The 21,611-nt window shown below is 44.2% G+C and overlaps 1 protein-coding gene across 3 annotated transcripts in view; it reads left to right on the top strand.

Moving 5' to 3' along the window:
* SLC25A15 (solute carrier family 25 member 15) overlaps window positions 1-21,611 on the top strand; it is a 45,415-nt gene that overhangs the window by 4,090 nt on the left and 19,714 nt on the right. For all 3 annotated transcript variants that reach the window (XM_082675395.1, XM_082675393.1, XM_082675394.1), the window contains exons 2-5: window positions 1,454-1,578; window positions 5,009-5,267; window positions 14,859-14,996; window positions 17,206-17,375. In XM_082675395.1, the coding sequence (XP_082531521.1) occupies window positions 1,524-1,578; window positions 5,009-5,267; window positions 14,859-14,996; window positions 17,206-17,375 (622 nt within the window). In that variant the 5' untranslated portion in view covers window positions 1,454-1,523. The remainder of the gene's footprint in view (window positions 1-1,453; window positions 1,579-5,008; window positions 5,268-14,858; window positions 14,997-17,205; window positions 17,376-21,611) is intronic.

The raw sequence follows: 21,611 nt of genomic DNA, 5'->3' as shown, positions 1-21,611 counted from the left end.
TACATCTAATTGTATGTCTAATTTTAGTTGCTTTATTAAGTAGTGTTCTTGTGCTGTTGCTGGTTTTAACATTTTTTGTAAAGATTCTTGGTGTCTAGTCATTGACAACATGCTTCAAGTGGTTAAAAAACTTCTTGGTGGCTAAAATTATTCTCCGCTGCTGCTGATTAGGAAGATGTCGGTATTCATTGGTCATCCAGCCTGCCCACCCCCTCCTCTGAGAGGTGTCCTGACTGGGATCACACAGGTCTTCAGTGTGATGGATAAAAAGCATTCCTTGTTATTCAGGCGTTAGGTCAGTGACATAGCTTGAAAATCATACAGAATTGGTTTCTGTATTGGTTATTTTAATATTCTGTGTGAATGAAACACCTCTCCTTTTCTAGTCAATATTAATTAAGTCCATGCCTTGCCAATGGTTGATTTTTGTCTAAAGTAGAGGAGTAGACCCTGGTTTTCCCAAACTTCTAGGCTCCAGCTCAAACCTACTGAATCAACATTTCCAGGAGAGCAGCCTGGTTATTGGAATGTTTAACAAGTGTCCCAGGTGATTCTTATCAAGCAAATTAGGGGCGCAATGGACCCAGGGGTTGCTTCTCAAAGTATGGTTAATAGCCAGGCATTATCAACTTCACCTGGGAGCAGGTGAAGGCAGGCAGCATTTCTGGTCCCACTTGAAGCCAATCACATCAGAATCGGCCTTTTAACAAGGTCCCCAGGTGATTCGTGTGCATGTTTATGGTTGAGAAGTTCTGGAAGGCCTATGATGATAGTAATGTTTGGTGCTGTGCTTTGTAGTTGTTCTAAGACCTCCTGGTGTGTGTTCACAGTTCATCGTATTTGTCCGATGTGGCTGTTTGATTGTCCTCGTATTATAATGATAGTACTTTTATTTTTCACCTTGTATAGACGGGAACCTCCAGCTTTAGGGGCCCAAAGGGCCACCATACCAGTGGCAGAGCAAGCATTCAGACCCAGGCGTGTGTCACTTGGCCGAGCTCCTAACCCATTCCTTTCCAGGCTACTGTTTTGTGACCTTCTCTTAGGGTCTCAGGCCGCTGTCTGAATTTGGAACAGAACCCAGTGGATTGATGGTTTAACTTAGGCCTCTGAAAAACTGGTTTGATGGGGCTTGGGATGTGCGGTTGGCTTGCTTATTGGCATTCGTTTCTTGAGGGTTTCAGAAAGGTTGGTTGAAGTGCCCTCACCTGTGGCTGTAGCAGTGCTACGTGAGCAAGGTTTTTGGTCTGCGTGCTTTTCATGGGGAGGTGGTGGGCAGGGAGAAGGGGAGGCGGATCACTAAGCTGCTGTGACAGCTCGAGCCCCCTCCTTTGGAGCAACGTAGAGACAGTTTCCCGGTTCCCTGAAGTTCAAGTCCAGTAGCTAGGCAGCAGGCCTAGAGAAAGGGGGGCTGCGGAGGCCCGACTGATGGTGAACTCTTGCCTCCTTCTAGGAATATGAGGTGCCCATTGTAAGCTCGTGAGAGTTGCCCTCCGCGGAACCCAGCAGAGGAGTGGGCAAACATGAAATCCAATCCTGCCATCCAAGCTGCCATTGACCTTACGGCGGGGGCCGCAGGTAATCCCAGAGAAAACCCCTCCTTTGTTCCTCAAATACCTTCTGCAAGTGAGCTCTGGTGAAGACATTGCCTTTGTAGCTCCAGAAACGACATGCTTTAACCCTGGAATGAATCCACTTAATACAGGTGTGATACTGTGTTGCAAACACAGCAGAAGGTAGAGTAGTTCCCACTGTATTAGAGCTATGAGTCAGGGTATGGTGTGGGAGTGTCCCCGGGTGACAGCTGGAACATATCACAGCTGAGAGCTGAAGCCGCTCGTCCATTGCCATGTGGCTGGGATATGCAGGATTCCACCCCAAGCCTGGCAGCCTTCAGAGGCCTTAGAGTGCAAAAATAACACTGTGTCATCTCTCCAGGGAAAATCCTAGTTACTGTCCTTACAACTGCTGGGGGAGAGAAAGGATACCCTTAGAAATGTCATTGGTAAATCAGGCTGACTTTTTACTGTGTCTTAAAGCCCTGAAAGGAGGGGCCCCAGGATTGGCCGAGGAGTGGTGGGCGGGGCGAGTGCTGGGGCGGACTCTGGCCCCACTAGGCACCATCGAGTTCTGGACAGCACCTGCCACCGCAGGCCACTCTTTAGAAAGGTCACCTTTTTTCAGCCTGAGGCAAGTGACAGACTTGGAAGTGCCTGGGTGGTTACTTGGTTCTCCAGATTCCTGGATGATTCTAGGGCTGGAGGAGCGCTGGAATGCCCATACTTCCCAGATGCAGACCCTGGCTTACCCTTGCCTCCCTCACCGATTCTTATATTGGGTCACCGCTCCTTGGAGTGAAGAGGCCAGGGGAGCCGGTTGCCCATTGTCCTTTTATCTGGTGGGACCTCCTGAGTCAACAGATCAAGAGCAGTCAGAGCCGCCTTCTCTCATCCTGTCGTCGTCTTTTTTTTTTTTAATATTTATTTATTTGGTTGCATCGGGTCTTAGTTGCGGCTCACGGGCTCCTTAGTTGTGGCATGCGAACTCTTAGTTGCAGCGTGTATGTGGGATCTAATTCCCGGACCAGGGATCGAACCCGGGCTCCCTGCGTTGGGAGTGTGGAGTCTTTTTTTTTTTTTTTTTTTGCGGTATGCGGGCCTGTCACTGTTGCGGCCTCTCCCGCTGCGGAGCACAGGCTCCGGACACGCAGGCTCAGCGGCCATGGCTCACGGGCCCAGCCGCTCCGCGGCATGTGGGATCTTCCCGGACCGGGGCACGAACCTGTGTCCCGTGCATCGGCAGGCGGACTCTCAACCACTGCGCCACCAGGGAAGCCCGGGAGCGTGGAGTCTTAATCACTGTGCCACCAGGGAAGTCCCCTGTCGTCTTCTTAATTGTAAAAAAGAAATCATGGGTTCAGGGAAGATCGAAGTATTTTTCCATGAACCAGAAATCGGCCAAAGTAGGCTCATGAGGAAGTCTGCAGACACTGATAAGTTCAGGCGAGGGCGCTCCCAGGTCAGAGACGACAAGGAGCAGGGGAACCAAGGGCTGCCTGGATTCCACCCCACGGCCTCTTACGCGCTGAGTGCCTTTGGGTCAGCCCCTCACCCTGCCGTGGAATCAAGCCCCCCAGGCCCTGTGCACCATCCCCGACCCCTTCACCACTCCCCGCTCCCCCAATGCTATACTGCGGAGGATGCTGACTTTGGCAACTGGACCCACTTGCTTGCCCTTGGCATCCTCTTACCCTCCCGTGAATGCCTGGGCTCAGTCTGTGTCTCTGCAATAGAAGGGCATTTTACCCCATGAGGGATGCTCAGCTTTTGGAATTTTATATCCTTCAGTCACTCTATCAAAGATAGACTGTAGGATCTGTTGTGATAGAATTAAAATGCATCTAGGTTGTCAAAATTATGAACCCACTTTAAAAATTCTGACATTCACCTCTTTTGGAATGTTTTTTTTTTTTTTTTTTTTTCTGCGGTACGCGGGCCTCTCGCTGTTGTGGCCTCTCCCGTTGCGGAGCACAGGCTCCGGACACACAGGCTCAGCGGCCATGGCTCACGGGCCCAGCCGCTCCACGGCACGTGGGATCCTCCCGGACCGGGGCATGAACCCGTGTCCCCTGCATCGGCAGGCGGACTCTCAACCACTGCGCCACCAGGGAAGCCCCTTGGGAGTTATTCTTTTTTTTTTTTTTTTTTTTTTTTTTTGCGGTACGCGGTCCTCTCAGTGTTGTGGCCTCTCCCGTTGCGGAGCACAGGCTCCGGACACGCAGGCTCAGCGGCCATGGCTCACGGGCCCAGCCGCTCCGCGGCATGTGGGATCTTCCCGGATCGGGGCACGAACCCACGTGCCCTGCATGGGCAGGCGGACTCTCAACCACTGCGCCACCAGGGAAGCCCGGGAGTTATTCTTAACAGCCCTCCCACCATCTCTACTTTCCACAACTTCATTGGAGTAACTGTGTATTATGTCTAAGTTATGAAATTGCATTTCTGAAATATGTAAGCCTTCTCTTCAATTTTGCTGAGGTTTTAGTCACCTCATCCAGTGGCTGTTTCCTGACACAAGCACGGGACGTCCCAGGCCCAAGGGGAGGTGGAAGCATTCACCAGTGACAGACAGTTCCCCAAATGCTGACCCAGTTCAGGGTCTGGAGATATTACAGGGTTTAATAGTTCATTCTTCTCCTTACATTCAGAATTTTTATCGAAGTAATTGAATGCAATTCAATGCTTTTGTCGTATAAAAGCATATAAATATATGATTTATGCTAAACAGGGGTAAGTTTCAATCCATTTCCTGTCTGAATACAAATCATTTATTGGTAGAGTCCAAATAAGATGTTTTCCCATAGGGTCAAACATTTAGCTCTTCAGGGACTAATTAGACCCTTTGTTTTCTTTATCTGTGGCCTATTCCTCTGTTATTTCCCTGATAGTCATTAGGACCACTGGGCATCAGGCAAAAGCGTGATTAACACCAGACTCTTCCCTTCCCCTTCCTTTTATGTGGACGCACACACAGGCACAGTTAACCGCTGTAAATGAGCCACTTGTGGTGTAGCAGCCAGTATGTTAGAGCCTTATCCTAATCCTCCCGTTAACCCGATAGGGAATCTAGGCTCGGAGGTCACGTCGCTTAGCCAGGATTTCACAGCAGAGTCGGGCTTTGAGCCCAGGTCCCTCTGACCAATGCTCCTGAACACACGTCACACCTTCACATCCGGTGGCTTTGACTGTCAGACACACGTCCTCTCCTCTACCGAGTTGAGCTCTTTCAGGGCTGGAGCGGGGTGCCAGACTCATGAAGGACCCCTAGAAGTTTTATTGGACTGAGCTAGGAGGGTTGGCGGGGGAGGGGGGAGGAGGTCAAAATGAAGTGACCCAGAGGTAAGCCCTGCGGTGGGCTGCCTGTCCCTCATCTCCATGGGTCCTCGAGGCTGCACTCTACCACGTGGCTGTAGACTGGTGCTGGACGAGGATTCCTGTCCTGGTTGCAGGGGGCACAGCATGTGTACTCACCGGGCAGCCCTTCGACACCATGAAGGTGAAGATGCAGACGTTCCCCGACCTGTACAGGGGCCTCACCGACTGCTGCCTGAAGACCTACTCCCAGGTGGGCTTCCGGGGCTTCTACAAGGGGACCAGCCCAGCGCTGATTGCCAACATCGCCGAGAACTCCGTCCTCTTCATGTGCTACGGATTCTGCCAGCAGGTGGTACGGAAAGTGGTTGGATTGGAAAAGCAGGCGAAGCTGAGGTGAGTTGAGGTCACTGAGACCTCTTTGTCTGAGAAACAACACTTGTGTAGTCAAGCTTTTTATGAGACCTTATGGAGAAGAACATTTCCGTTTTTATAATAACTACTTCCTTTGATTATGAAGTCGTATATTGCCATCGTAGAAAACTGGGAAAACGCACATGTGTTATGCAAAAGGAGAGTTGCCCATAATCCACCGTGTAGAAACAACCACCCCCACGTTCCTTCCATTCTTCAGGAAGACGCTTTTCTTTCTTTCTTTAAAAAATTATTATTATTTTTTTATTATTTTTCTTTTTTTAATTGGAGTATAGTTGATTTACAATGTTGTGTTAGTTTCAGGTGTACAGCAAAGTGAATCAGTTATGCATATATATATATATATATATATATATATACACATTCTTTTTCAGATTCTTTTCCCATAGAGGTTATTACAGAATATTGAGTAGAGTTCCCTGTGCTATACAGTAGGTCCTTGTTGGTTATCTGCTTTATTTAGAGTAGTGTGTTTATGTTCATCCCAATCTCCTAATTTATCCCCTCCCCCCATGTTTCCCCTTTGGTAACCTGAAATTTGGTTTCGAGATCTGTGAGTCTGTTTCTGTTTTGTAAATAAGCTCACTTGTGCCATTTTTAAAAATCAAATTCTAAATATAAGTGATATCATATGATATTTGGGGAAGATGCTTTTCAAATTCTGCTGTTGGTGCCACTTCTCTGGGCAGAAGTGCAGAACTTAAACCATAGATGCAACTTGTGACCCGAGTTTTGGGTTTCACGTCATCAGCAGAATGCAGGGTATTGGAAGAGCCAAATAGGTTTGAGGAAGAACTTGGAATTTTAGGAAGGGTCAGAGCATCTGAGAAGATGCAGGTGAACCTACTGTTTCATTGGTCGAGTCTGCCCCAAACATCAGACTTGGGTGTGTATTTGGTCATTCCTTGGGTATTTATTATACCGAGACTAAAAGGAATTCGGAAACCACTGGGATGTTTAGCCTTTACTCCTTTGAACATTGATTTATTTTATAAGTTTTCACTCTTTTTAAAAAAAATTATTTATTTATTTTTGGCTGCATTGGGTCTTTGTTGCTGCATGCGGGCTTTCTCTAGTTGCGGCGAGTGTGGGCTACTCTTCGTTGCGGTGCGCAGGCTTCTCATTGTGGTGGCTTCTTGTTGCAGAGCACAGGCTCTAGGCGTGTGGGCTTCAGTAGTTGTAGCATGCGGGCTCAGTAGTTGTGGCTCGTGGGCTCTAGTGCTCAGACTCAGTAGTTGTGGCACACAGACTTAGTTGCTCCGTGGCATGTGGGATCTTCCCCGACCAGGGCTCAAACCCGTGTCCCCTGCATTGGCAGGTGGATGCTTAACCACTGTGCCATCAGGAAAGTCCCCACTGGTTTATTTTAAATCATTTAAAATTATTGTTATCAGCTTCGTGGTTGCAGAGGGCAGTCTTGCCTGTTGTTTTGGTGGGAATTCAAGACCCTATTGCAAACACAGGTCCCACGTGGCTAAAGTAGGTTCCTTTTGTACTGAAGTCTTTGGGGGTGCCTGGAGATGTGCCCATTTATAGCAGGCATCCCATCTTGATAGATGGAACTTGTTTTTTAAAGGCTTGGGACTGGATGAGATCCCCCAGGGAGACAGTGTTTATAGGACTGAGCACAGATCCTAGGACCCTCCAGCAGGGAGGGGTCAGGAAAAAGAGGAAGGAAAGAAATAAGCAGAAGATAAACCAGGAGAATGTGGTGTCCCGTGGTAGAGACAGACAGGAAGGGCACTGCAGTGACTGCAGCTCTTTGCACTGGAGCGAGAGACTTCCTAGCTGAGGAGACCTGGAGTTGAGGTCTCCTTCAGCATCCTTGGAGAAGGACAGGGAAATGGAGCAACCACAGGAGATTCTGGAGCAGGTTCTGCAGTGAAGAAAGCTTCCTCTTTCACTCGGCCTAACCCAGCACCCACGTCTTTTTTGAACGTGGGGGACAGGAGGGGGGCTGCAGCTTTTTCATCCTGCAGAACAGTGGTTGCTCATTACCAGTGAGCAAATGCTGCCTGAGAGCTTACGAAGCTCTGACATGCGTGTCGTGCTTTCTTAGCCCTCACCGTGGTCCTGCGCGAGAATCCAGGCAGGTGATGGTATCCGTTTTATAGATGGGGAAACTCTGGTACAGATACTGACGCGCTGAAGATCACTGGGTTAACAAGTGACAGAGCCGGGACTGCAGCCCGTGTCTTCTGCACCCCCAATCCGGCATTCTTCCCTCAAGACCACAGGCGGGGCTCTGGAGTACTTTGTAGGGGTCAGGTCTAGAGAAAACATTAATAATTACACAGAAGCAGGGAAAGGAACTGCTTGTGATCACCTGTTATGAATTTCTGCAGTGATACAGTAAATATTCTCGGTTTGAACACTCCCTGAGTAGCGCTCTCTTTTCACCTTTGGCTGGACGGGCTCTGACACAGCAGGAGTGTTTAGGAACATGTTTGTTGAGTGGGTGACAAAACAGTTGATTCCTACAAAATCCCATCCTATGCCGACTGCCATCTGAGATCCAGTTCTAAACGTTTCTGCTATAGGCACAGCCTGGGGCCCAAGTCCCTCATCTCATGCACTGGTAGGTGAAAGCATTTATTAGAAAGCCAAAGTCCACTGCAGATCTGACTTGGCCCTGGGTTGCCCTGTATCAGCATGCTTGGGGTTCGTTCAGGCGTTACCGCCTCTTGGATGAAACAGGCGTCCATATCTGTCGATACCACCTTTGTTCCAGCGAGAGTGGCAAACCCTGGTCAATGACCCTGATTGACTACGGCCTGTCAGCAGGTTGACAGAGAATCCCAGAGGGAGGCCAAGTATGGATCTGCAGACTGGCCAAGAGACAAACCCTTTAAGCTTTGGTTTTGACAAACAATTTAAGTAGGAGTGAAGGGGGAAGGATAGAGGGGATGGCGTCGGGCACTTCCCACCCCTAGAAAAAGCCGCGTGCCGGTACAGTTGTGGAGCTGGCTCTCCTAGTGACCGTCTGACGCGTCATTCTTTAAAATCGAAAGGAAGGCCACACTGCAGGCGGTGTCTTCCTCCTGAAAGCAGGCCTGCTCCAAGCCAGCTCTTCTGAGGCCTGGCTGTGTTAACAGGCCGGCTCAGCCCTGGGCACCCACTTCACATCCACCTGAGGCACCAAGGCCAGACCACCAGGGATAGGAGATCGGGACCGGGATGGTAGGCAGCCCTTGGCTTTGTGCAGGCACACGTCAGATATTTGAGGTTCGGTTCCAGACCATCTTGCAAATTTTTTGGTTTCCCAGTGCATATAAAGCTGTGTTCACACTATACTGCAGTCTGTGCAATAGTGTTATGTCCCAAAAAGAATGTACCTACCTTAATTTAAAAATACTTTATTGCTAAAAAAAATGCTAACCATCCTCTGACAACTCAGGGTTGCCACAAACCTTCAACTTTGTTATAAAGCAGAAACTAACACACCATTGTAAAGCAATTGTACTCCAATAAAGGTGTTTAAAAAAAAAAAAGAAAAAGGAATTTAAAAAATGCAGTATCTTCAAAAAGTAATAAAGTGAAGTGCGATAAAACAAGGTTTGCCTATAGTAACGTTTGACCTCAGTTTCTATAACTTAGTTCATTGTAACTTTTTTTATGGTTTCAAAACACTTTTTATAAAACATTTAAAATTTTTTTATTTTATATTGGAATATAGTTGATTTACAATGTTGTGTTTCAGGTGTACAGCTAAGTGATTCAGTTATACATATATCCATTCTTTTTCAGATTATTTTCCCATATAGGTTATTAAAGAATATTGAGTAGAGTTCCCTGTGCTATTCAGTACATCCTTGTTGATTATCTATTTTATATATATGTTAATCCCAAACTCCTGATTTATCCCCCCCCACCATGTTTCCCCTTTGGAAACTATAAGTTTGTTCTCAAAGTCTGTGAATCTGTTTCTGTTTTGTAAATAAGTTCATTTGTATCATTTTTTTTAAGATTCCACATATAAGTGATATCATATGATATTTGTCTTTCTCTGTCTGACTTACTTCACTTAGTATGATAATCTCTAGCTCCCTCTGTGTTGCTGCAAATGGCATTATTTCATTCTTTTTTATGGCTGAGTAATATTCCACTGTATATATGTACCACATCTTCTTTATCCATTCCTCTGTTGATGGATGTTTAGGTTGCTTCCATGTCTTGGCTATTGTAAATAGTGCTGCTGTGAACATTGGGGTGCATGTATCTTTCTGATTTGGTTTTCTCTGGATATATGCCCAGGAGTGGAATTGCTGGATCATATGGTAGTTCTGTTTTTAGTTTTTTAAGGAACCTCCATACTGTTCTCCATAGTGGCTGTATCAATTTACATTCCCACCAACAGTGCAGGAGGATTCCCTTTTCTCCACACCCTCTCCAGCATTTATTGTTTGTAAGCTTTTTGGTGATGGCCATTATGACTGGTGTGAGGTGATACCTCATTGTAGTTTTGATTTGCATTTCTTTAGTAATTAGTGATGTTAAGCATCTTTTCATGTGGTTTTTGGCCATCTGTATGTATTCTTTGGAGAAATGTCTATTTAGAGCTTCTGTCCATTTTTTTTATTGGGTTGTTGTTTTTTTTGATATAGAGCTGCATGAAGTATTTGTATATTTTGGAGATTAACCCTTGTCAGTCACTTCATTTACAAATATTTTCTCCCATTTTGTAGGTTGCATTTTTGTTTTGTTTATGGTTTCCTTTGCTGTGCAAGAGCTTTTAAGTTTAATTAGGTCCCATCTGTTTATTTTTGTTTTTATTTTCATTACTCCAGGAATAGATCCAAAAAGATATCGCTGTGATTTATGTCAGAGTGTTCTGCCTATGTTTTCCTCTAAGAGTTTTATTATTTTTTTAAAGATTTATTTATTATTTTATTTTTGGCTGTATTGGGTCTTAGTTGCGGCATGTGGGATCTCTCGTTGCAGTGCAAGGGCTCTTCCTTGTGGTGTGCAGACTTCTCTCTAGTTGTGGCACACAGGCTCCAGAGCATGTGGGCTCTGTAGTTTGTGGCACACAGGCTCTAGTTGAGGCACACGAGCTCAGTAGTTGTGGCGTGTGGGCTTAGCTGCCCCGTGGCATGTGGGATCTTAGTTCCCTGACCAGGGGTCAAACCCACGCCCCCTGCATTGTAAGGTGGATTTTTTACCACTGGACCACTGCGCAAGTCCCCTCTAAGAGTTTTATGGTATCTGGCCTTACATTTAGGTCTTTAATCCATTTTGAGTTTATTTTTGTGTATGGTGTTAGAGAATGTTCAAATTTCATTCTTTCACATGTAGTTGTCCAGTTTTCCCAGCACCATTTATTGAAGAGCCTTTCTTTTCTCCATTGTTTATTCTTGCCTCCTTTGTCATGGATTAACTGAGCATAGGTGTGTGGGTTTATTTCTGGGATTTCTTTCCTGTTCCATTGATCTATATTTCTGTTTTTGTGCCAGTACCATACTGTTATGATTACTGTAGCTTTGTAGTATAGTCTGAAGTCAGGGAGTCTGATTCCTCCAGCTCCTTTTCTCTTTCTCAGGATTGCTTTGGCTATTTGAGGTCTTTTGTGTTTCCAGACAGATGAAAAAATTTTTTGTTCCAGTTCTGTGAAAAATGCCATTGGTAGTTTGATAGGGACTGCATTGAATCTGTAGATTGCCTTGGGTAGTATGTCATTTTGACAATATTCTTCCAATCCAAGAGCATGGTATTTTTTTTTTTTTTTTTGTGACCGTGCCACATGGCTTGTGGGATCTTAGTTCCCCAACAAGGTATTGAACCCAGGCCCTCTGCAGTGAAAGCATGGAGTCCTAAACACTGGACTGCTGCAGAATTCCCCTGTTTATGTCATCTTTGATTTCTTTCATCAGTGTCTTATAGTTTTCAGAGTACAGGTTTTCTGCCTACTCAGGTAGGTTTATTCCTAGGTATTTTATTCTTTTTGATGTGATGGTAAATGGGATTGTTTCCTTAATTTCTCTTTTTGATCTTTTGTAGTAAGTACATAGGAATGCAAGAGATTTCTGAGTAGTAATTTTGTATCCTGCAACTTTATTGAATTCATTGATGAGTTCTAGTAGTTTCTTGGTAGCATGTTCAGGATTTTCTATGTTTAGATCATGCCATCTGCAGACAGTGATGGCTTTACTTCTATTCCAATTTCGATTCCTTTTATTTCTTTTTCTTCTTTGATTGCCATGGCTAGGACTTCCAAAACTATGTTGAATAAAAGTGGCCAGAGTGGACATCCTTGTCTCATTCCTCATCTTAGAGGAAATGCTTTTCAGCTTTTCACCGTTAAGAATGATGTTAACTGTGGGTTTGTCCTATATGGCCTTTACTATGTTGAGCTAAGTTCCCTCTGTGCCCACTTTCTGGAGAGTTTTTATCATAAATGGGTGTTGAATTTTGTCAAAAGCTTTTCCTGAATCTATTGTTGATCATATGGTTTTTATTTTTCAGTTTGTTAATGTGGTCTATCACACTGATTGATTTGTGGATATTGAAGAATCCTTGCATCCCTGGGATAAATCCCACTTGATCATGGTGTATGACCCTTTTAATGTATTGTTGGATTCCGTTTGCTAGTATTTTGTTGAGGATTTTTGCATCTGTGTTCATCAGTGATATTGGCCTGTAATTTTCCTTTTTTGTTATATCTTTGTCTGGTTTTGGTATCAGGGTGATGGTGGCCTCATAGAATGAGTTTGGGAGTGTTCCTTCCTCTGAAATTTTTTGGAATAGTTTCAGAAGAATGGGTGTTAACTCTTCTCTAAATGTTTGATAGAATTTGCCTGTGAAGCCATCTGGTCCTGGACTTTTGTTTGTTGGGAGTTTTTTAATCACAGTTTGAATTTCATTAGTTGTGATTGGTCTGTTCATAGTTTCTGTTTCTTCCTTGTTCAGTCTTACAAGGTTGTACCTTTCTAAGAATTTGTCTGTTTCTTCTAGGTTGTCCATTTTATTGGCATATAGTTGCTTGTAGTAGTCTCTTAGGATCCTTTGTATTTCTGTGGTGTCGGTTATAACTTTTTTCATTTCTAGTTTTATTGATTTGAGCCCTCTCCCTTTTTTTCTTGATGAATCTGGCTAAAGCTTTATGAATTTTGCTTATCTTTTCAAAGAACCAGCTTTTACTTTCATTGATCTTTTCTACTGTTTCCTTCATCTCTATTTCATTTATTTCTGCTCTGATCTTTTTTTTTTTTTTTTTTGCTGCACGCAGGCCTCTCACTGTTGTGGCCTCTCCCTTTGCCGAGCACAGGCTCCGGACGCGCAAGCTCAGCGGCCATGGCTCACGGGCCCAGCCGCTCCACGGCATGTGGGATCTTCCCGGACCGGGGCATGAACCCGTGTCCCCTGCATCGGCAGGCAGACTCAACCACTGCGCCACCAGGGAAGCCCTTTGCTCTGATCTTTATGATTTCTTTCCTTCCACTAACTTTGGGTTTTGTTCTTCTTTCTCTAGTTGCCTTAGGTGTAAGGTTAGGTTGTTTGAGATTTTTCTTTTTGTTTCCTGAGGTAAGATTGTATTGCTATAAACCTCCCTCTTAGAAGTGCTTTTGCTGCATCCCATAGGTTTTGGATTGTAGTGTTTCTGTTGTCATTTGTGTCTAGGTATTTTTTTAGTTCCTCTTTGATTTCTTCAGTGATCCATTGGTTGTTTAGTAATACTGTTCAGCCTCCACGTGTTTGTGTTTCTTACAGTTTTTTTTTTCCTGTGATTGACTTCCAATCTCATAGTGTTGTGGTTGGAAAAGATGCTTGATATGATTTCAGTTTTCTTAAATTTACCAAGGCTTGCTTTGTGGCCTAGCATGTGGTCTATCCTGGAGAATGCTCCATGTGCACTTGAGAAGAATGTGTATTCTGCTGCTTTCTGATGGAATGTTCTACAAATACCAATTAAGTCCATCTGGTCTAATATGTCATTTAAGGCCTGTGTTTCCTTATTAATTTTCTGTCTGGATGATCTGTCCATTGGTGTGAGTGGGGTGGTTTTTTGTAACTTTAGGACAGTTGAATATGGTAGGTCTGTTAGGCTTCTCTGCTCACAGATGGAAGAGAAATCGTGAGGGGACCTCGCCACCTGGGCAGGCTGCCTAGGGGGTTACCTTTGGGGGCTCCTGGAGGTCTGTGAGTTCTGGTCGTCCAGTGACAGCCGGATGCTGGCATTTAACAGGCGAGTGTCACAGCTAGTTGTTGCTGTGAGCAGCTCAGTCCTTTCTGTGCAACTAAAGATCGTCCCCGTAGGTGCCAGCGGTGCTCTCGTGACAGAACGTCCTCCCAAGGCTTGGAGAGGGTCTCCTTTGCTGACCCCCGTGAACTCTCAGGAGTCTTCCTGGCGATTTGTTTCTTGTACTTTCCCCCGTATTCTTTCCAGTTTCACTCCCCTGCTGGTGACTGAGGCTGGTGGTACTGAACCCATGTGAGATGAAGTGAATTCTTGCATTTTTGTACTATGTGCATTCATTTTCCATTTATATCTCCAGCTTCGCCCTTTGCCCTACAACCGTCGAGCTTGCTGACTCACACTGGCAGCACCACTGGCCCACCTCATGCCCTCTGCAGCTGAGGTCCGGGAGGTCATCAGCTGAACTGGGAAATCTTTTTTCAATGAGCAACATTTTGGTTAAAAATGTATCCTGGGTTTTCATCTGCAGCAGTTACATTACACTTGTGGTTGTCCTGGGCTGAATCCAGAGGCACGCAGGGATGGCCTCGAAACCTGTTTTTATTTAAAGCTCAGTGGCAAACACACTGAAGTATTAATAGTGTGTGTGTTGGGGTGGTGGGACCATAGGGAATTTTTTCCCCCACATTGTTTGGTTTGGTTTGGTTTTTCTGTGTCACTTCTGTCTTAGTTCTGGCTCTGCTAGAACAAAATACCCCAGGCTGGGTGGTTTAAACAACAAAACTTTGTTTCTCATAGCTCTGGAGGCTGGAAAGTCCAAGAACAAGATGCCGGCTGATTCAGTGTCTGGTGAAGGTCCTCTTGCTGGTTTGCAGAGGGACAGCTGGCTGTGTTCTCACATGGTGGAGAGAGCGCCAGCCAGCTCTCCGGTCTCTTCTTACAGGGACACCAATCTCATCAAGAGGATTGCACCCTCCTGACCTCATCTAAACCTAACTACCTCCCAAGGGCCTTCCTCCAAATACCATCACATTGGGGGTTATGGCTTCAACTTAGGAATCTGGGGGTGAGGGGCACAAACGTCCAGCCCACAGAGCTATGCCTAATAAAGGAACACGGGCTTGCAATCAGGCAGACCTGGGTTTGAAACCTAGCGTTGCCGCTTAGCAGCTGTGTGACTCTGAGCACAGTTCGTGGCATCTCTAAGCGTCATTTTCGCCATATGAAAATTGGGGTACTGCTGTCACCCTCACAGGGTCGTGGGCTCCTCAGAGGAAGCAACAGGTGCCTCGTGGGCACTGAGGAAGTCTTCTTCTCCCCTCAAGCTTGCTCTCCTTTACCACCAGTGTTTCGGCATGCTGAGACCGAGCGAATGAATAATGGGTGGGTAACCGCCTCCTGTGCTTGCGTCCTTCCAGTGATCTGCAGAATGCAGCTGCTGGTTCCTTTGCCTCTGCCTTTGCTGCTCTGGTCCTCTGCCCCACTGAGCTTGTGAAGTGCCGACTGCAGACCATGTATGAAATGGAGATGTCGGGAAAGATAGCCAAAAGCCAGAAGTAAGTGCTGCTTGGGCACAAACGTGGGGTCTTGTTGCCTTGGTGTATCCCGTATTTTTAAATTTTTAAATTTTTTTATATTTAAATTTTATGTTGTACTAAAATTAAGTGGCAGAGAAACAGTTTATCTAGTCCAAACACCCCTCTCCACCACCACTCTGAGGATAATTTTCTGAACACACTGTCTGTGGTGGTTGGAATCACCATCCACCCCATAGAACGTTGTAGGCAAGTATTTAATATCCCAAAAGTGGAGAAGCAGGGGCGTACACCCCTTCTGGCCTGTGGAGTGCATGAGGCATGACCCCCAACTATACTGGGAGGCACGTAGCAGCGGCTTTGGAATCGAGGGCTGGGCTTTTCCTAGCTGCCGGTTTGGATTCTGGGTTGAGTATTTGCTCACTCCCCAGTCTCCCCAGCACCTGGGCGCTCAGGCTGATCATCCCAGGTTCTAGCAGTGACTTCCTTACCTCCTCCTGAATCCTTCAAGTGCACCTACAAACCAGTCAGCTTCTGAAAACATCCACGCAAACCCTCGTAAGCATAGCAAGTCTTCAGTGATCCAGTCACTCTCCAACTCTGTCTTGAAAACAGATTCTAGTTACCCTGTGAGTGTATGTATCATATAGAATCTGATTTATTATATATTTGAATTGAAAATCAGTTTATTATCCTTGTTAATCTCAAAACTTGCTTATTTATCTAAACTAAAGGTTTGCTCGTGGTTGTTGCTGAAGTTAACTCAAAGCCAGTAAATCTCCTGGGAAAAACCATTAGGTAAACTGACCATTTTTAGAGTCATCACTTTCCATCCAGTGAGGATGGGGTTCATAATAGCACCCTATTTCCTGCACCTGTGAGATTCATTACAACCAATTCAAATCAATTATTCATAGCCTAGAAGTTCAAAACTTTAAGTCTTTAATGCTTTTTTATTGAGATACAGTGTACCCACAGTAACAGGAACACACCCAGAAATCACAGGAAATCCTAGGTGTGCAGTTCCACAAGTAGTGACAAAATGAACACGCCTTTGTAAACTGGTACCTAGATAAAGAAACAGATCATGAACAGCACCCAGAAAGTTGCCCTTGGGTCCCTTAAAAGTCGTTTAAAGTATTTTTAAAGAAAGCAATTGTTAGATCCAAAGGACTTAGGTAGACGGACACTCTGTACAAAAGTAAATATTGGCTAACTGTATTTTAGGTATAGCAGTGCCCAAGCCTGGGATTTGGTAGCTTGGGGTTAAGACCTGGATTGGAAGCAGGCTAAGTGTGTGGAGTGGGATGACTTTGTTTCTTCTTCATTGTATTGATAGAAGGAGGGGGCACTGCAGGCAGGGCCTGGCTAGGGGGTAATGCCTGGGAAGGAAGATCATCAATAAAAGCAGGTGGCCTTTGTTCCTGGGGGCCTGATCCTTCCCTGATCCAAGCCAGGTCACCTGCTGAGAACAAAGTGAGGAGTGAGGGGCTGGCTAAGCTGACGGGTGGTTTGTGGTGCTTCTCCTCCCAGGGATAGGCCTGCGCCGCTACACCACCAGGAAGAGGAGCCTGCACGGAAAGTGCCCGTGTTCTGGCTCCCGCAGGCTCTGATCTGCTTCAAGTAAAAAATGTTTACACACCGACCTCGCTAAGAACTAAATACTGGGTGCATCTAGAGCCTTACAGGAGCTATAGCTCAGCTCTGAGAATTTCTTTTGTCTTGCCTTTAAGTAACATTTAAGGCTTGTTGCTCACTTCCCTGGACGAATGCAAAACAAAACAAACCCTAAACACCTGAACCAATTCCCTCAAAATACACAAGCTCAAAAGAAAGGCTGAGGAGATAGGAATCAAGGCAGGTAAGGGACTGGGCACGTACAGTGCCATTTTATTTGCTCTGAGTTTGGACAATCTCATTGTAATTTCACTTACTTACTACTGAAAAAATGGGTATTGGCTCTTTTAGATCTTTGACAACGATTTCTAGAAATGTATGCATTCGTTGTCATAAAATATCTTTACACAGACTAGTTCAAGTAATAAAACTTGTTACAAAATAATTGTAAACTTGTCTTTCTCGGAGATATTTCCTTCCCACAAAAACCTTTTATTGCTGGAATTCTGGTTCCTCTGTTTATAAAATGAGCTACTTCCTTGTTGGAGCTCCATCAGGTCTGCTAGTTGGGTGTGAATGCTGTTCTTATCTGTCACCCCGTGTGTCCCCCCAGCACAGTTTGGTCTGTCGTGAAGAGTATCCTTAGGAAGGACGGCCCCTTGGGCTTCTACCATGGACTCTCGAGCACTTTACTTCGAGAAGTACCGGGCTACTTCTTCTTCTTCGGTGGCTATGAGCTGAGCCGATCGTTTTTTGCATCGGGGAGATCAAAAGATGAACTAGGTAAGTGTGTTGGCAGGGACAGCAGGTGGATTCGACGGTGTCTGCTTCCCAGTGGTTTAGTCTCGGTGGCTTCTGTGCACTTCGCCCCTTGTGGGGGTTCCGCTTGGCACTGGGAGTTTCTGGATGCCGGGGAGTACCGTGCAGCGGGTAACAGCGAGCACCATCCTCCAGCCTTGGTAACTTCCTCAGGGCAGAGGCTGCAGCAGGACATCCCCAACTTTTTTTTTTTTTAACATCTTTATTGGAGTATAATTGATTTACAATGGTGTGTTAGTTTCTGCCGTATAACAAAGTGAATCAGCTATACGTATACATATATCCCCATATCTCCTCCCTCTTGCATCGCCCTCCCACCCTCCCTATCCCACCCCTCTAGGTGGACACAAAGCACTGAGCTGATCTCCCTGTGCTATGCGGCTGCTTCCCACTAGCTATCTGTTTTACATGTGGTAGTGTATATATGTCCATGCCACTCTCTCACTTTGTCCCAGCTTATCCTTCCCCCTCCCTGTGTCCTCAAGTCCATTCTCTATATCTGCATCTTTTTTTTTTTTTTTAACATCTTTATTGGGGTATAATTGCTTTACAATGGTGTGTTAGTTTCTGCTTTATAACAAAGTGAATCAGTCATACATAAACATATGTTCCCATATGTCCTCCCTCTTGCGTCTCCCTCCCTCCCACCCTCCCCATCCCACCCCTCCAGGCTGTCACAAAGCACCAAGCCAATATCCCTGTGCCATGCGGCTGCTTCCCAGTAGCTATCTACCTTACTATGTTTGTTAGTGTGTACGTGTCCATGACTCCCCCCCGCCCTGTCACAGCTCACCCTTCCCCCTCCCCATAACCCCAAGTCCGTTCTCTAGGAGGTCTGCGTCTCTATTCCTGTCTTACCCCTAGGTTCTTCATGACATTTTTTTTTTTCTTAAATTCCATATATATGTGTTAGCATACAGTACCTGTCTTTTTCTTTCTGACTTACTTCACTCTGTATGACAGACTCTAGGTCTATCCACCTCATTACAAATAGCTCAATTTCGTTTCTTTTTATGGCTGAGTAATATTCCATTGTATATATGTGCCACATCTTCTTTATCCATTCATCCGATGATGGGCACTTAGGTTGTTTCCATCTCCGGGCTATTGTAAATAGAGCTGCAATGAACATTTTGGTACATGACTCTTTTTGAATTTTGGTTTTCTCAGGGTATATGCCCAGTAGTGGGATTGCTGGGTCATATGGTAGTTCTATTTGTAGTTTTTTAAGGAACCTCCATAGTGGCTGAACCAATTTACATTCCCACCAGCAGTGCAAGAGTGTTCCCTTTTCTTCACACCCTCTCCAGCATTTATTGTTTCTAGATTTTTTGATGATGGCCATTCTGACTGGTGTGAGATGATATCTCATTGTAGTTTTGATTTGCATTTCTCTAATGATTAATGATGTTGAGCATTCTTTCATGTGTTTGTTGGCAGTCTGTATATCTTCTTTGGAGAAATGTCTATTTAGGTCTTCTGCCCATTTTTGGATTGGGTTGTTTGTTTTTTTTGTTATTGAGCTGCATGAGCTGCTTGTAAATTTTGGAGATTAATCCTTTGTCGGTTGCTTCATTTGCAAATATTTTCTCCCATTCTGAGGGTTGTCTTTTGGTCTTGTTTATGGTTTCCTTTGCTGTGCAAAAGCTTTGAAGTTTCATTAGGTCCCATTTGTTTATTTTTGTTTTTATTTCCATTACTCTAGGAGGTGGGTCGGAAAGGATCTTGCTGTGATTTATGTCATAGAGTGTTCTGCCTATGTTTTCCTTCTAAGAGTTTGATAGTTTCTGGCCTTACATTTAGTTCTTTAATCCATTTTGAGCTTATTTTTGTGTATGGTGTTAGGGAGTGATCTAATCTCATACTTTTACATGTACCTGTCCAGTTTTCCCAGCACCACTTATTGAAGAGGCTGTCCTTTCTCCACTGTACATTCCTGCCACCTTTATCAAAGATAAGGTGTTCATATGTGCGTGGGTTTATCTCTGGGCTTTCTATCCTGTTCCATTGATCTATCTTTCTGTTTTTGTGCCAGTACCATACTGTCTTGATAACTGTAGCTTTGTAGTATAGTCTGAAGTCAGGGAGCCTGGTTCCTCCAGTTCCTTTTTTCGTTCTCAAGATTGCTTTGGCTATTCGGGGTCTTTTGTGTTTCCATACAAATTGCAAAATTTTTTGTTCTAGTTCTGTGAAAAATGCCAGTGGTAGTTTGATAGGGATTGCATTGAATCTATAGATTGCTTTGGGTAGTAGAGTCATTTTCACAATGTTGATTCTTCCAATCCAAGAACATGGTATATCTCTCCATCTATTTGTATCATCTTTAATTTCTTTCATCAGTGTCTTATAATTTTCTGCAGGTCTTATAATTTTCTGCAGGTCTTTTGTCTCCTTAGGTAGGTTTATTCCTAGATATTTTATTCTTTTTGTTGCAATGGTAAATGGGAGTGTTTTCTTGATTTCACTTTCAGATTTTTCATCATTAGTATATAGGAATGCCAGAGATTTCTGTGCATTTATTTTGTATCCTGCCACTTTACCAAATTCATTGATTAGCTCTAGTAGTTTTCTGGTAGCATCTTTAGGATTCTCTATGTATAGGATCATGTCATCTGCAAACAGTGACAGCTTTACTTCTTCTTTTCCGATTTGGATTCCTTTTGTTTCCTTTTCTTCTCTGATTGCTGTGGCTAAAACTTCCAAAACTATGTTGAATAAGAGTGGTGAGAGTGGGCAACCTTGTCTTGTTCCTGATCTTAGTGGAAATGCTTTCAGTTTTTCACCATTGAGGATGATGTTTGCTGTGGGCTTGTCATATATGGCCTTTATTAGGTTGAGGAAAGTTCCCTCTATGCCTACTTTCTGCAGGGTTTTTATCATAAATGGGTGTTGAATTTTGTCAAAAGCTTTCTCTGCATCTATTGAGATGATCATATGGTTTTTCTCCTTCAATTTGTTAATATGGTTTATCACATTGATTGATTTGCGTATACTGAAGAATCCTCACATTCCTGGAATAAACCCCACTTGATCATGGTGTGTGATCCTTTTAATGTGCTGTTGGATTCTGTTTGCTAGTATTTTGTTGAGGATTTTTGCATCTATGTTCATCAGTGATATTGGCCTGTAGTTTTCTTTCTTTGTGACATCCTTGTCTGGTTTTGGTATCAAGGTGATGGTGGCCTCGTAGAAGGAGTTTGGGAGTGTTCCTCCCTCTGCTATATTTTGGAAGAGTTTGAGAAGGATAGGTGTTAGCTCTTCTCTAAATGTTTGATAGAATTCGCCTGTGAAGCCATCTGGTCCTGGGCTTTTGTTCGTTGGAAGATTTTTAATCACAGTTTCAATTTCAGTGCTTGTGATTGGTCTGTTCATATTTTCTATTTCTTCCTGATTCAGTCTTGGTAGGTTGTGCATTTCTAAGAATTTGTCCATTTCTTCCAGGTTGTCCATTTTATTGGCATAGAGGTGCTTGTAGTAATCTCTCATGATCTTTTTTATTTCTGCAGTGTCAGTTGTTACCTCTCCTTTTTCATTTCTAATTCTATTGATTTGAGTCTTCTCCCTTTTTTTCTTGATGAGTCTGGCTAGTGGTTTATCTATTTTGTTTATCTTCTCAAAGAACCAGCTTTTAGTTTTATTGATCTTTGCTATCGTTTCCTTCATTTCTTTTTCATTTATTTCTGATCTGATTTTTATGATTTCTTTCCTTCTAGCTTTGGGGTTTTTTTGTTCTTCTTTCTCTAATTGCTTGAGGTGCAAGGTTAGGTTGTTTATTCGAGATGTTTCCTGCTTCTTAAGGTGGGCTTGTATTGCTATAAACTTCCCCCTTAGAACTGCTTTTGCTGCATCCCATAGGTTTTGTGTCATTGTGTTTTCATTGTCATTTGTTTCTAGGTATATTTTTATTTCCTCTTTGACTTCTCCAGTGATCTCTTGGTTATTTAGTAGCGTATTGTTTAGCCTCCATGTGTTTTTATTTTTTACAGATCTTTTCCTGTAATTGATATCTAGTCTCATGGCGTTGTGGTCAGAAAAGATACTTGATACAATTTCAATTTTCTTAAATTTACCAAGGCTTGATTTGTGACCCAAGATATGATCTATCCTGGAGAATGTTCCATGAGCACTTGAGAAAAATATGTATTCTGTTGTTTTTGGATGGAGTGTCCTATAAATATCAATTAAGTCCATCTTGTTTAA

The sequence above is a fragment of the Grampus griseus genome (assembly GCF_964374135.1).
Source record: "Grampus griseus genome assembly, chromosome: 18".
NCBI classification, from domain to species: domain Eukaryota; kingdom Metazoa; phylum Chordata; class Mammalia; order Artiodactyla; family Delphinidae; genus Grampus; species Grampus griseus.
This window is presented reverse-complemented; position numbering and strand designations above follow the sequence as displayed.